The 16,156-nt window shown below is 39.6% G+C and overlaps 1 protein-coding gene across 9 annotated transcripts in view; it reads left to right on the plus strand.

Moving 5' to 3' along the window:
* srpk2 (SRSF protein kinase 2) overlaps positions 1–16,156 on the plus strand; it is a 61,657-nt gene that overhangs the window by 26,974 nt on the left and 18,527 nt on the right. For all 9 annotated transcript variants that reach the window (XM_017484938.3, XM_047159967.2, XM_053686013.1 and 6 more), the window contains 6 exons: positions 7,858–8,012; positions 8,466–8,574; positions 13,554–13,641; positions 13,889–13,976; positions 14,071–14,177; positions 15,087–15,252. In XM_017484938.3, coding sequence (XP_017340427.2) covers positions 7,858–8,012; positions 8,466–8,574; positions 13,554–13,641; positions 13,889–13,976; positions 14,071–14,177; positions 15,087–15,252 — 713 coding nt within the window. The remainder of the gene's footprint in view (positions 1–7,857; positions 8,013–8,465; positions 8,575–13,553; positions 13,642–13,888; positions 13,977–14,070; positions 14,178–15,086; positions 15,253–16,156) is intronic.

Below are 16,156 nucleotides of genomic sequence, written 5' to 3' on the forward strand. Positions count from 1 at the left end.
GCGGGGCTTAACAGTGATTTACTCTCATTGGCTAGTGAGATTTGGATGAACAGCTTGAATGTCCATCTGAGGATTAGGAGGATTACAATGACCCGCCGAGCTTATCTCGAAAAATTGTCGTATGAGACTACCAAAATCTCAAATATTAATTACGAAAGAATATACTGATTAAGTAAGTAAGTAATTTACACTACAAAGTACAAACACTATAACTATACAGAGAACCACATCCAGAGCGCACTCCAAATCTCGCTACACTGAATTCTCTACTTCCAGATCAGCGAGCTATCGATCCAAATCTCACTAGCCAATGAGAGTACATCGCTGTTAATCCCCGCCCATGATCCAGAATGGCGAATGTAAACTTGCGGAGCGTAAACGAATACTTTGAATGGGTAAACGAAAACTCTGGCCGCGCGTTCATAAACCATGATAGGCGAAAACAAAGCTTAGAAAACTGTTAACAAAGAACGCTGTTTATTTGAAGACCATGCTACATTTTTGCCACAGAGTTCACTGTTTTCAGTTTCAGAGTGTTTTTCTTCTTTCTCATTGTATATTTTTGTTTGTTTCTTGAAAAGTTACGTTCAACACTTTTGCCACAAATTTAATCCCATAAGTTTTCACAAACTAACACGTTAGCCACATGCCAAACAGCATACTTAGGAAAAGCATGTTTTATTTTAACCCCCGTATCCTCTCCTGATTCAAGATAGTAACATTGAAAGTTACTGGACATGACTGAGTTTAAAAGTTTATTAAACCTCATGTAATGTAAAGTGGTATTTTATGATGAATAGTCTCCTTTATTATGCAGCCTGTTAGATTAATTGTTTATCAAACAGATAAACTCTTTTTGAACAGTACAGTATGGTACACACTTTGAACTATGCATACGTAAGATGGTGCGTGTGTATCGTGTGTACATTCAGCGCATCATGTGTACATGGTACAGTACCAATGTAAACAGTGGGGGCAGGATTGTGAGATATTGGAATGTCTGCAACAGACTAAAAAACGAGGGATGTGTTGCATGGTGTATACTTGTGTACAGTAATATGGACTACTTGCGTTCAGTGCTGACACATTTCTGTTTTGTTTACATTCTTTGTACAGCGACACCGCTCCCAACTTGTCCTTCAGGTTTCTCTAACTATTATTCCTACATTATATGAGTATATATGAAACAGGTATTCCTTACATTTGTAGTTGTGTATGTGTGAAACATACAGTTTGAAGCCTTTTCTCCAGCTTCCTAGAAGGAGCCTTGCAAGTATTTTTACATATCTGCTGAACGTCACTGATGTTCATCTACAGGAACTCTAAAGTGTAAGTGTAGTGAAAGAATCGCAAATGCAGAAGCCATACTAAGAAAGACGTTTTGAGTATTAAAACATGTTACGGCTTCTTTTTTTTATCTAAAAGAAAAACATGAAACCCTCTCATCTAGCCTCCACACCTACTAAACAGTCTCTGGATTTTTAAAAAAATTATTAATTACTTTTTGGATGAAAGAGCATCATGTTCTATTTGATATTCAGCTCATAACAACAATCATGATGATGGCAGAGCTGTTTTAAAAAGAAATTAACAGATGTAGAAACCAGTCAGCCAGTGGTGTTTTGATTCTCACGTACCTTGAGGATGTTGCTTTCAATCCTCCAGATGTGCATAAGGTCACATCTAGGTGAAGATCGTGGTTCGCATTGCGGCTAATGTATAATCCGGGTCTAAAACCTGCCTCATTTACAATGAAGCTTCCTCTGTTTAGAATGTAACTAGTAAACATAGATATAAATGTACAAACTATCCAGACAGAATGATGCCAAAGTAAATGCATTAAAAATACTGGGGTGGTTTAAATGCTTGTCTGAATTGGTTATTGATTTGTACGCATGGACTTTGTTTGTGTGTCTATGTGCATGACAGTGAGACAATAAGGTCGTGACATCAGGGAGCAGACTGAAATATCCCCAAGACTGCACTTCGGCACACGCCGACACACACAGACGCACTTTCCCACATTTTTAGAGGGAGAGGGTGAGTCAGCGGGCACTCTGTAAAAGAAAGCCTGGATGTGGGGGAGAGATAGCAAGAGAGTGGCAGAATGAATCAGAGAAAAAAGAGGAAAGAAGTGTAGGAGAGATGACAACTGTGTCCGAAGTATGATTACTTAAGAAGATTTTGTATAGCCAAGGACAGCAGGCATTCAGCGAGCTCTGGAACATTCTCGAATTCAGAGAGAAGGTGATTCATAGGTGCGACTGACTCATTAGTATAAGCACTAAACCAGGAAAGGGCTGGGGTCTGAAATTATCTGCCACCTACCAAATACATGGCAGTGGAACTCAAGATATGTTTAACCTTTTATTTAACACAATACGATTTTGAATGTTGGATGTGTAACCTTAAGTCAGTCCCAATGGCCTCAGTCCGTGCTGGACCTTGCAAAGCTTGAGCTAACATAACGTTTTGGGAAAGAGACAAGATGTCATAGATACAAGGGATAACTTTAATAAGAATAGATGTTTCACTGAGCGAAACTGACTCGTCTGTATGTTTAATCATTTGCCATGTATATGATGTGTACATGATGTACTTTTTTTTTTTGCATGTGAATTTCAGTGACGTAAAAAAATTATGGTTAGCACATTTGCCTCGCATTGGGGGTTTGAATCCCGCCTCAGTAAAATGTGTGAGTGGAGTTCGCATGTTCTCCTAGTGGTTCAGAGCTTCCTCCGGGTACTCCGGTTTCCTCCCCCAGTCCAAAGACATGCGCTGTAGGTTTATTGGCATTTCCAAATTGTCATTTGTTTGTGTCCTGCAATGGGTTGGCACCCCGGCTTGTTCCCTGGGATAGGCTCCAGGCTATAGTCTGGATAGTCTGATGTATTCTGGTCTTGCTCCTAGATTATGATGAATACACGCTGTGTGCTAGAGCAGGTAAAATAATCAAATGGGAAACAAGTCGCAGCACTATTTATTTATTTATTTTTTTAAAAATAATGTTGCCATTTTTTTCTTTATTGACTTATTTATTCACACTTTACTTGTAAGGCACTTCCTACACACAGTATTGTTATACTTTTACACTTACAGAATAACTGGTTTGGTTGTAGATACTAGAGACCCGTGCCTTCCTTCAGTAACAGCAGTTTCTTCTCTAGGTCACTTTGGTAGTGCAAACATAAAGCAATTTATGAGTATAACTGATACCATCCCACGAAGGTATACATGTGCTGCTGTGATATCCAGTCAAAGCAGCTCAGTTCCTTCCTCTAAGTTTTAATTGTTTGGAGCTCAGTGACCAAATGGTAGAAATGGCTTAAAATCTTGTGACAGGAAAAAGCAGGGAAATTAAAGCCCCATGCCTGGGTGCCTTGTATTTAATCTGCTTCACAACAGCAAAAAAAATATTTCACACTTTAAAATATTAGTTTTATTTATATAGGGTGAATGTATTGGATCCTTCAGTGATTTTTGAGAACACCCTTTAAGAGCATGACTAAATGTTAAGTGTCAAAGCAAGGTCATGCAACTGCGAAAGTGAAAGTACTGTACTGTACATACTTGGCAGATAAGATCTGAGCTTGAGTGAACTGCAAATTCGAATGCTGGAGTTATTGGTATCTCAACTGCATTAATACAGCTGACAATTATCTAATTGAATTGATTATTTTATTAGGGTAATATTATTTGTAGTGGATTTGGGTGAATTTCTAGGGAGTTTACTCTTCACTTACATGCACAGAGTGGATAGGTTTGCTTTTTTTTGGTGTGCCTCACAGTGTGAATGAAGGACCGTATGAAGCTTTGTTGTTTGTTCTCATTTCATATAGAAAAAAATATTTAGTCTGTAGTATTTATTTGGTTTTTGGGTGAAGTGCACAGGATGTATTTTATTATGCGCAGTACTTTGATTGGTCAATTTAATAAAATATTGCCAGTGTTTTGGTTACTTCAGTGGACTCTCTTGTAAAGAGAACATGCAGGCAGTTTGAAGGAAAAACTAAACAGGCATCAAGAACAAAACAATTCCATAAAAAATTCAACCCTTGAGATTATCCGTGTCTCAGAGTAAGATTCTCCTCTAATGTGTGAAAGAAAAACACTGTGGAATTATTGTGAACAATATGTAGTTAATATTGGACTGTGGATATTTAACCAGCTAAATACCTGCTGTCATCTGCATCTGGTGTTGATGTGTACCACAGGGAAGAACGCTGCAGTAGCACATTCTCTATCCTCCAGATACCACACGTCAAAGATGCCGTCTCGCTCTTGTTTCGAAAGAATTTCGTCAAGTCGGACTTTGTTTCTTGTCAAAGTCATGAAATACTTTTCAAAATACAAGAGATGGTTCGAGAAAGAGCGATCATAATAACCCCTCTGTGCAATGTGGGAGATGTTCCCATCTCATGCACCTGTAATTTAGGCTCATGCTGTTATTCTGCGCTCATCACCAAAATGTGCTGTGAGTTATGAGAACCATGTCTTCATTTACACAGCAGGATGAAGTGCTTAAAGTTGATTTTGCATGAAGCCTTGTTTCCATCATTGGATTAAACAGATTGGATTGAAAAGTTCTGTGGTCTCCAACAGACTTCCCGTGTTTTTACTGAAAGACATGGTGTTTATAGTGATTATTTGTGTAATACATGAGGCAGCATATCAGCCGTAAAGTTAGGCGAAACAAATGAACTCACTCTCTCTCTCTCTCTCTCTCTCTCTCTCTCTCTCACACACACACACACACACACACACACACACACACACACACACACACACACACACACACACACACACACACACACACACACCTCAACTGTGCCCAGTTCCTGTCCTGGTTTGGCAGTATATGCTGTCCTTTGATTTTCAGGAGCTGTTCCTATATATAAAAAAAAAAAAACGAGTCTCTCTCTCTCTCTCTCTCTCTCTCTCTCTCTCTCTCTCTCTCTCTCTCTCTTCCTTTCACTTTCTCTATCTCTTTCTCTCTCTCTCTACCCCCTCACCATACACCGCAGACAGGTGAGAATACAGCAGAATGACTTTTGCGAAAAATGATTGCATGCACACCGTTGACGGAAAGACGTCTTTTATCTCCATCACTGACACAGTGTCCAATTTATATACTCCACTCCTGCACTGTCTCTTTCTCTCCTCCTCCTCCTCCTCCTCGTCATTCTCTGCCTCACTTCTTTCCACTGATGCCACATCATCAGTAGTGATCATTACTCTAATCCCAGATACCTATGTGCTCTTGCATGTAAAGACTTAACACACATCACTTATAAGTGTACACATGTGCAGCTGCCCACGCAGGGCAGGGCTCTGAGAATGTGACGCTGAGCTTCTGAATGTCTGTGAGGGGTGTGAATGGACACGTAGTGTGTGTGTGTGTGTGTGTGTGTGTGTGTGTGTGTGTGTGTGTGCAGTGATTACAAGCACATGATTAAAAATGCTGTCTTGTATGGACCTGCCTATGGACACACACACACACACACACACACACACACACACACACACACACACACACACACAGAACACGGACCTTTCTTGACATGTTAGCGTCACGCTTCACCTCGTGCCATCCTGAGGCATGTGTCTAGCATCATTGCACTCAAGCGCTTAGCTCTGCACAGTCCCTGTTCCTGTAGCTTGGCTGGAAGATTGTTTTGCTTTGATTTAATCTCTACTGAGTCGTGACATTATCATTATTTTTTAAATATTTTAAATATCCTTTTTTTAATCCGAATACCGTTACTTTTTTCTCTGAGCCCACGCTTTTCCTGGGAGCTCTTCCTGTAAATGCACTCCTATATATGCCTTGGAGTGTGTCTAATACTTGTGCTATTGAGTTATCTGAACAGGGATGTCTGCAGTCAGTTGTCTGGGATTTTCTCTCTGTGTGTGTGTGTGTGTGTGTGTGTGTGTGTGTGTGTGTGTGTGTGTGTGTGTGTGTGTGTGTGTGAATTGGGTTGTGTATTGGTTTACTTGGTCATCCCAGTCCATATCTGTATATCAGAATTACACAATTAATCATATTTTAATGATGCACACAATTTTTGGGTTCCTTCAATTGATTAAACCGAATTGACCGCAATATTAGTAAGATTAGTTAAAGTGATCTAATTAACTAAAGCTATTAAATCACCCTGTTCATATTTTTAGTGGCTGGCAGTGGCATATTTATTCCATCCATCCATCCATTTTCCATACCGCTTATCCTACACAGGGTTGCGGGGTAGCCTGCAGCCTATCCTCACAAGGCGGGGGACGAGGCGGAGGACATCCTGGACGGGCTGCCAATCTATCGCAGGGCACAATCACACACACATTCACACACTACGGACAATTTTAGAGATGCCAATCAGCCTACAGCGCAAGTCTTTGGATTTGGGGAGGAAACCGGAGTACCAGGATCAAACCCCTTCTTACTATTTGTATCAAATTCAGAGACTGGGTATACAAACATGAACTTGCTCTGCGCATCCATGTTTTTCCGAGCCGAAACACTGGAATGCTTTTAGAAAGGAAGTCTGGAAAATACACTTGAAACGTTCCGACTTCCGAGTACAATGGATTGCAGCATAAGTAGCAGCCTTATTGTTAGTCATTGGAATGGAATGTACAATGTGAAACATGTTTTCTGTTGCTTAAATGACAAAATACTACAAGGTGTCCCAAAAGTCTCCACACACAGGGGACTCTGTACGGTCAGCACCACGTCAGTTATGCCTTCATCAGTAGACTTCCACTTCTCGGATGGTCCGCAACACTTCCACATTTTGAATATGTTAATAAGTTTGACAACAGTGTCGTGTGGGATATATATATATATATATATAATTCATGGCATTTGCCCTTATCCAGGGCAACTTATATTTACCTCATTTGTACAACTGAGCAGTTGAGGGCCCTGATCAAGAGCCCCAGCATTGGCAGCCTGGCAGTGCTGGGATTTGAACTCATAACCTTCCACTCAGGATGCCAACATCTTAACCACTGAGCTACCATTTCCCTAAGTAAACTGCGTATGAAACAGTTTGGAAGACATTTAGCTAAAAAGTATTCATTCCCCCTATGTAGACTATTGGGACACCCGGTATATTAACAGCAATAAAATGTAAATTGGTTGCATACTTAGCTGTGATAAATTGTGATTGTACTATTAGTAATTAATCTTCATAATCATGTTAGCAATAATTCTGCAGCACTACCGCATAGTTTCAAACAGCTTATAAAAGAGAATTGTGTGTATTGTGCTGCTCAGTTTTATCTCTGAATGCATTAGAAACACTAATCATTGCTCAGTGATGCTGCTTCCAACAGGACTCTTGCATTTGTGTATTTATGTGTATTGTGTGTGTGTGTGTGTGTGTGTGTGTGTGTGTGTGTGTGTGAGAGCCTGGATACTGCTGGAATGTCAGTTATGAGTGGTGGTGCGACTCCAGTTCTTTGTGTTTGGTTTCGAATATTAACCCTAAATCTGCCAGATTCGCCTGGCTTGTTTCCATAGCAACCCACTGGCTGGCATTCTGTCATTCTCTTTGACTTTGACCTCAACTGGCTATATGTGTGTGTGTGTGTGGGTGTGTGGGTGTGTGTGTGTGTGTGTGTGTGTGTGTGTGTTATTTACATTTATTCATTTAGCAGACGCTTTTATCCAAAGCAACTTACAAATGAGGAAATGCCTATGTGAGCTATAAATAGGTTAAAGTATGAAATTGTTCCCAAAGATGAGATCACTTATAACACACCAGTGCTGTATTTGCTCAGTCACAGTGGCACCAGCTGAAGGTTTAAATGATCAATGGTTTGTCCCTCTCTTTCCCTTTGGTTCTTATTGTCTAACAGGCCTGAGACGCAGCAGAAAGTCCCGTCCGCTCCCCCTCCTCCTCCCCCTCCTCCTCCACCACCCCAACCCGAGCCAGTCGCACCCCCAGAGCCAGAGGAAGAGATTTTGGGCTCTGACGATGAGGAGCAGGAGGACCCGGCAGACTACTGCAAAGGTCCCAGCAGAGTCTCTTCTTCTTCTGCTCTCTCTCTCTCTCTCTCTCTCTCTCTCTCTCTCTCTCTCTCTCTCTCACTTGCAGAGCTAAAGAAATTAAATTTGGGCACCATCTTGGTAAATGTTAGCTGCCTGCAGTATAGAGGTACTGATAACATCTGTAATCCTCTCAGGAACGTCTATATTTTGTTTATATATCATATCTTTATTTCACCCACCCTACTGGTGTTTTCTTTAATTTTCTCTTGTTCTGCAATACGTACAAAAGTTGCCAGACATTTAATTAGAAATCTAGAAGTCTCTTGTCTCTGTATTTAGAGACATGAGAGTTCTAGGATTATTTATACTTCTAGATCAGTTAGTTCTATTTATAATTCTGCAGATAATGGAGAAAGACTGACCTAAACTTTTCTTTCATTCTTTCTTTTCCTTCTTTCTTTCTTTTTTTTTTTAGGAGGGTACCATCCGGTGAAGATAGGGGATCTGTTCAATGGGAGGTACCATGTGATCCGAAAGCTGGGCTGGGGTCACTTCTCTACTGTCTGGCTATGTTGGGATATCCAGTGAGTCACCATGCACATAAAACACCATCCTTGCACACACACACACTCACACACACTCACACACACACTCACTCACACACACACTCACACACACACACCCTCTGTAACTCAGACTCAGTGTTGCCCAGCAGCTTTGTGTATGCCTGTAGTGTCATGTTTCGACTCCTGTATCTGTTTGAAGATCTTGCCTGCCTCTCAATTAGACTAATAGCTCATATGTCAACCTGGAAACTCACACTCAGCACATTAGTTTTCAGTGCAGAAGGTAACCACCTCACCTGCATCGTCCGTTCACCTGGGAGGCCAACACAACCAACAGTCGTAGCGAAACTTTCATAAACACAGCCCACGCACTCGTCCACTTACACAACATCAGTGGGAAGTCACGAACTGGCAATGAGATAACGAAATACTCCAGACTTCTAGAAGAGCCTCTTTTTTTATCCACATCTATAGCATTAATACAAATCATTTCAACATGTTTCACTGTACTGGAAAAATCCTGTTGGATCACACATATAGTTAGTGTGTATTAGTAAAACGGAAGACTAAGGTCAGCTGCTGAATTCAGTCAGTAAATGTTTCAAATGTGTGACTGTTACATTATACCCTGTGATGAAACAGACAGGAGCCAAAGTATTAGCAAAGGTACTTTTATGTAATTTTATCCACCTTCCCATGAGTGGAGGGATACTTGAAAATGCAATTCTGCTTGTTGACACTTCTGTAGTATCTATACATCATCAGGTGGAAACTGAAGCCCTTTCATGTTTAGATGTTTACCACAGTTACAGTGGTAACACATAGCCAGAAATACTTTCCTCAGAAAAGGAGTCCCAAAGACAGATAATACACATTTAGGGTTTAATGTACAACTATCAATTGAAGAAAAAAAAAATGCACAAAAATATGTGTTCCACTTCTCAGCCCACCAGCTCATACTCTTGCAGTACGTTTAAATGCACAACAATATTCCGATATTAACCCGATGAAGACGATACTCTGATTAAGAAACTAGCATTTAAAAAGTGATTATTGATTACCTTAATCTGACTAAAGTCATACTCGAAGTAAACACAAATGGAATTAAGACATGTGGAGTATTCCTGTTTTAGTCGCATTATGGAAGTGCATTACAGACATGTACACACCTTAATCACACTATTAACGTCATGTGGGAGTTTTCACCGCATTTTGCGACAGGACACACACACACGGCAGTGCTCAACCGTTTGACGGCAAACAAGAGAGCACGGTTGCGTCCGAGACCATGTACTTACCTGCTATATATTAGGAGAAATACATAAATCTCAGCTGCTATATAGTAGGTAAGTATGTGGTTTGGGACACAGCCCACGGCTTCAAGCAGTCGTCTGTTTGCACCTACAGCATGACAAATAATTAACTGCACATGAAACTTTCGTGAGATTAAAACTGAAACACCCAAAACTGTATACGGTACCATAACGAAGACCAACTGTATGTTGATACGTGAAATTCTGGAGGGAACGTCGGACGGTGTGGCGTGGGGACGTAATGACTTGTGACCTTAATTGATCTGTGTTCTATAACATGTAAAACGGGAACATGAAAGGAATATTCTAAAAGCGACTCATGTAAACACCTTAACCACAATATTATCTTATTCAGAATAAGGTCAATAATTAGATTACTGCTGTCCATGTAAACTCAGTCATTGGATCATGACCTACTCTGATGCATTTATGCAATGATTCAGTGCCATAAATCTTGTTAAATGATAGTGGAATCTAACGTTCTAAATTCAATAAGATACAGACAGGATTTCGGTAGAACTTTTGAACACGAGTACATCAGTCATCAGTAAGAGCCATTGTGACACTGTCCAACATGTGTAATGATGTGGACCCTACATGTGACATTTGGCACCATCTAATGACACACATTCAGCACTTGGCTCTCTTCACGCTCCTACTGGACAGAAAAGTGATGAGGTCTGTAAAATGTTGTGTGAAGAAAAATCGGATTTTGACAATTTTTTAAACTTCGCAAAGATCATGTTGAGTGAGGTGGCAATTTTTGCTAGCTAAGTATCTGGATTGTTACACACTGTAGCAAATGGAATCAATTCAGTTTGTTATCAGATACCGGCTGTAAAAATGTCCACGATGCATCTACTCCATCACGTCATTATCACAATGGACACGAGCACTTAGACACTCTGTTCAGAAGTTTTACAATGTTCAAATGGCCTAATAAAATACATAATAACAAAACTTTTAGCCAACAGAACTTTCCCCTTAGTTGACGAGACAGAGACTGATGTGGATTTTACTGATAATCAAAGTAAGAACTCATTTCCTATTGTAAACTTTTTATTTTGTCAGTTCGGCAGTAATGTTGATTAGGTTGTAAATGTAGATAAACGTCATTGGAATGGAATCTTTAAATGCGAATTTCTCGTACAATTTTGGAGTTAAACAGACCGTAACTGGTTTCGTTAAAAGGCTGTAACCTTAATTGTGATTGAGATACACGCAAAAGAGATTTTAGTTCAGAAAAAAAAACTGCCATTTTCAGAACTGTATAAAGTAGAAAATGTCCAAATTTAACCATGTGATAGGTTTGCACAGACGACCACACACATATTTGAATCATTCTCAGGTATAACTGCAGAATGTTTTGAATCCAAAATGATGTACAATATTTCATCATATTTCATCATATTCATATTTCTCTCCCCTCTTTACACTAATTTTCAATTACATTTTTATTAATGTCAGGGTTCACCAGTAGATTTCATGAAATGCAGGATCCCTTGATATCTAAGCATATAATGTTTAACATACTGCTAAGGATGACTGAACTTTAAACATAGATGCTTTGTGCCTTTTCCTACTTGTGTTTTATACACTATATATTAAGTTACTGTAAGTTTTGTTTAACAACCTTTTTTAATATCCCACTAGCCTTTTTAAAAAATCCTTGTTGCTTTAATTGAAAACTTTTGAAAACAATTTTTTAATTGAAATATTTTTTGGGGAAAATGTTTCACATCAATGTTTATTGACTGCCACAGCAACTGCTTTTACAGTTTATAAGTGAGTTTTAAGTAAGCAAGTTTTCTGTTCTTTTCTCAGTACAGGGAAAGGTGGCTAAATTAATAGGTAATATGTGGTAACTGCATATACAGATATCTCAAAAAATTAAATATCGTGGAAAAGTAATTTTTTTATGTAATTTAATTCAAAAAGTGGAAATTTCAGATATTCTAGATTCATAACACATAAAGTGAAATATTTCAAGCCTTTTTTCTTTTAATCTTGATGATTATGGCTTACAGCTCATGAAATCCAGTATCTCAAAATATTAGAATAAAGAATATATAATACAGAAATGTCAACCTGAGAAGAGCTCTAATCAGCCAATTAACTCAAAACACAGTTGTTCAGTGGTCCGAAGTCCTCTTTTCTGGTGAAAGTAAATGTTGCATTTCATTTGGAAATCAAGGTGCCAGAGTCTGGAGGAAGAGTGGAGAGGCACAGAACCAAAGTTGATTGAAGTCCAGTGTGAAGTTTCCACAGTCAGTGATGATTTGGGTGCCGTGTCATCTGCTGGTGTTGGCGGTTGGTTGTGTTTTCTCAAGTCGAGAGTCAATGCAGCGTCTACCAGGAGATTTTAGAGCACTTCATGCTTCCATCTGCTGACGAGCTTTATGGAGACGCTGATTTCCTTTTCCAGCAGGACTTGGCACCTGCCCACAGTGCTAAAACTTCTAGTAACTGGTTTGCTGACCATGGTATTACTGTGTTTGATTGGCCAGCCGACTCGCCTGACCTGAACCCATAGAGAATCTCTGAGAGACACCAGACCCAACAATACAGACGAGCTGAAGGTCGCTATCAAAGCAACCTGGGCTTCCAGAACACCTCAGCAGTGCCACAGGCTGATTGCCTCCATGCCATGCCGCATTGATGCAGTAATTCGTGCAAAAGGAGCCAAGACCAAGTATCGAGTGCATAAATGAACATACTTTTCAGAAGGTCGATATTTCTGTATTATAAATTCTTTATTCTAATATTTTGAGATACTGTATTTTTGATTTCCATGAACTGTAAGCTGTAATCATCAAGATTAAAACTAAAAAAGGCCTGAAATATTTCACTTTATGTGTAATGAATCTAGAATATATGAAAGTTCCACTTTTTGAATTAAAATACGGGGGAAAATGTAACTTTTCCACAATATTCTAATTTTTAAAATGTATATTTTCTGTACGCATATTATATGCGATGGGTAGAGATTAGTTTGAAAGATGTTGGCGTATCTACCAAATGTCAACTATAAACATAACATGAAATTAGAGGAGTTTATATTATTAGCTGTATTTAATGCACTAGGCAAGTCGTTACTAAATTATTGCAGAACCAACCAGACGAAATTTCTACTGTCAGTCAGAAAACACTGTTTTGTTTTTTTCTTACCAAAGTTTTCACACTCCTGATAATATACTCTGATTGACTGTATTGCACTATACAAGAGCCAAAAAGCTCAGAAACGTATTGTTCATTCTGTACGTCCTAGTAAAGATGGCAGATAAAAACGACCTATATAGCAAACCACAGTGCAAGCAATGCAGAAGGCAGTGCAACAGACACCCCATCTGTTCCACTGGGATTTTTTTATTTTTTTATAGTCACTTGCCAGTTTGTTGACAGAAAGAAACAGTCCACACCAACAAACTGAAATGTTGCTGCATTACTGCAGAAAGGGTTTTAAGGGGGCAAATGGATTGAAAATACCATTCAGAGATTTGAGATAACTTTATGTAGTGCAGGGAATATAGGATGTGCAGTTGTAGCCTCAGGCACTTTGTGTCTGGAGTCAGTTGGAAGCCAAAAATCCCATATGGGTAGACATACACATACACACACTCAGTTCAGCAGCTTCAACAACATCTATAGCCTGAATGTACAACATGTCTTGTGTTCTGTCCACAGAGGAAAGCGATTTGTGGCGATGAAGGTGGTGAAAAGTGCACAGCACTACACAGAGACGGCACTAGACGAGATCAAACTACTCCGATGTGTAAGTGAAAAGGCCACCAGTACAATACTCCAATACACACGGCCATTTTACTGCATCCTCTTCAGTCCATTTAAACACGTTCTACCTTGTACATTGGAACAGAAATAATTTTCATTAAGTTAACGCCGCTCGTGTCAGATGACAGGTTTTATGATATGCCAAGTGTTTCTAAGCGTTTAAGCCATTTGATCCTGAGAGCTCATTTCAGAGTGTGTGGTAATCGTACACGTCTATGTCTGTCTTTCAGGTACGTGAGAGTGACCCCACTGACCCCAATAAAGACATGGTGGTTCAGCTCATCGATGACTTCAAGATCTCGGGGATAAACGGGATCCGTATCCTCCTCAGTGTGTGTACAAGCGCGTGGGTATTTTTAGCTCTCGTATGCATGCATTCGATTGTGTTATTCTACCTAACTCACGCTCTCAGATGTATGTATGGTGTTTGAAGTCCTCGGCCACCATCTACTGAAATGGATCATCAAGTCCAACTATCAGGGCCTGCCTTTACCGTGCGTCAAGAGCATCATTAGACAGGTACACACGCCAACAAACACAAAACACATTATTGGAAATATATTATAATGTGAACAGCACTGATTTGAATTTTAAATAAGAAAAGTATACCAGAAAACTAAGTTAGATGTTCTTTAAGTGAAAGGGTGGGGGGGTGGGGGGTTGTCTTGCACCTTAATGGGGTTTCGAATCCCGCCTCCACCCCAGTGTGCGCAGAGATCGCATGTTCTCCACATGTTTCGGGGGTTTCCTCTGGGTACTCCGGTTTCCTCCCCCAGTCCAAAGACATACATTGTAGGCTGATTGGCATTTCATAGTGTGTGAATGCGTGTGCGATTGTGCCCTGTGTGCCTTGTGCCTTGGCTCCCCATGACCCTGTGTAGGGTATACGGTATGGGAAATGAATGGATAGATAGATGGATGTTCTTTAAGCCAGGGGTTCTTAAACTTTTTGCAGCCAGCAACCTGTTTAGCTCTAAAATAAATAAATAAATACGTAAATATTTTGACTATTTATAAGAACCATAGAGTTTTCTTTTTCTGAGCTTTCCACCAAAAGAACACATTGGGTCCAAGATGACATTATGTAACGGAATACTTGTTGGAGTTATTAAGGTTTGGATTAAACTTGTTCAATTCAAGTTACCAGACAAACAGATTAATAACTATACCGCCTAAATAATACATATAATTACTTTGAAAATTAATTGATTCCCACTACTGTAAAAGATTAAACAGTACAGTCCCCTTGGCTATGCGTCACAGACCGCTGGGGGTCTCTGGACCCCATTTAAGAACCACTACTTTAAGCGATCATATGATATATGTTTTATCTCACCGCAACAGCAGCATCCTGAAGAAGCATGAATCTCAGCTCGTTCCTCATCCAGGCAAAGTGATTGAATCAAATGTTGTGTATTTAATTGGCAGGTCTTGCAGGGTTTGGATTACCTCCACTCTAAGTGCAAGATCATTCACACAGACATCAAGCCGGAGAACATTCTGATGTGTGTGGATGACGCCTTTGTCAGGCGCATGGCGGTTGAAGCCACTGAGTGGCAGAAAGCAGGAGCTCCTCCTCCCTCTGGATCTGCAGGTATTACACTGTGTGTTTGTTTGTTGTTGTTGTTGTTGTTGTTATTGTTTTTTCACAAAATACACCACAACATGATAGAGGATAAAATAATAACTATCATGATTATTTATCACAATTATTTGTCCAAGGAGCACAGTTTGTCTACATAGTGCACAACCTGTGTTCCTGCACATACATGAATAAGATGGCTTAGTCATATTAATTGAGCATATCTTTTAAATGCTAAATATAAACATAATTATATAAATGCTCGAAATAATTCTGCCCCACAGTGTGAATGATGTAATGATCTTTAGCTTTGCCTGTGGAGTCTAATTAAAGTGCCTTCCTGTGCAGGCCTGATGTGTTTGGGAACTGGAAAATATCTAGTTTGCCAAATACTTTAAACATACAAAGAAGGAACACCAGGATCTAACCTTAGCTATTTAGCTTCTCTTTTTTTATCACCAGTAACAAGTTTGATTAGATTTAAATAATAGCGGAAACCAGAAATCTATTAGAGGAAGCCAGAAATCATTACTGATTTACATCGGACTTTGATATGCAGCATGATTTTTGACCAATTTGATAAAGTTCTTTCAAACATCTCAGAAGAAGTCATATACTCGGTGAAAAGTGCAGCATGAGCCGATTGTGAGAACCACTCTTCGTGGATCTTCGATAGACAAACTTCCACTTCCACCTATTGTACACTCATAAACTACTTGACCCGAATTTGTCCTTGATGTGAGCAGGAAAGCGACATCACACACATAGCACGTTAGTTACTCATAGTTTTCTTCTGACAGCTCACATTTAAGACAAATATGGATTCAAGACTATGATGATTATAGACATCACGACTGCTGGAATAGAGCCTGATCCCCTGATAAGGTGTCGTAGGACAGGCTGGTTATAGTTGTGA

Source organism: Ictalurus punctatus, chromosome 14 (genome assembly GCF_001660625.3).
Source record: "Ictalurus punctatus breed USDA103 chromosome 14, Coco_2.0, whole genome shotgun sequence".
Taxonomy (NCBI): Eukaryota; Metazoa; Chordata; class Actinopteri; order Siluriformes; family Ictaluridae; genus Ictalurus; species Ictalurus punctatus.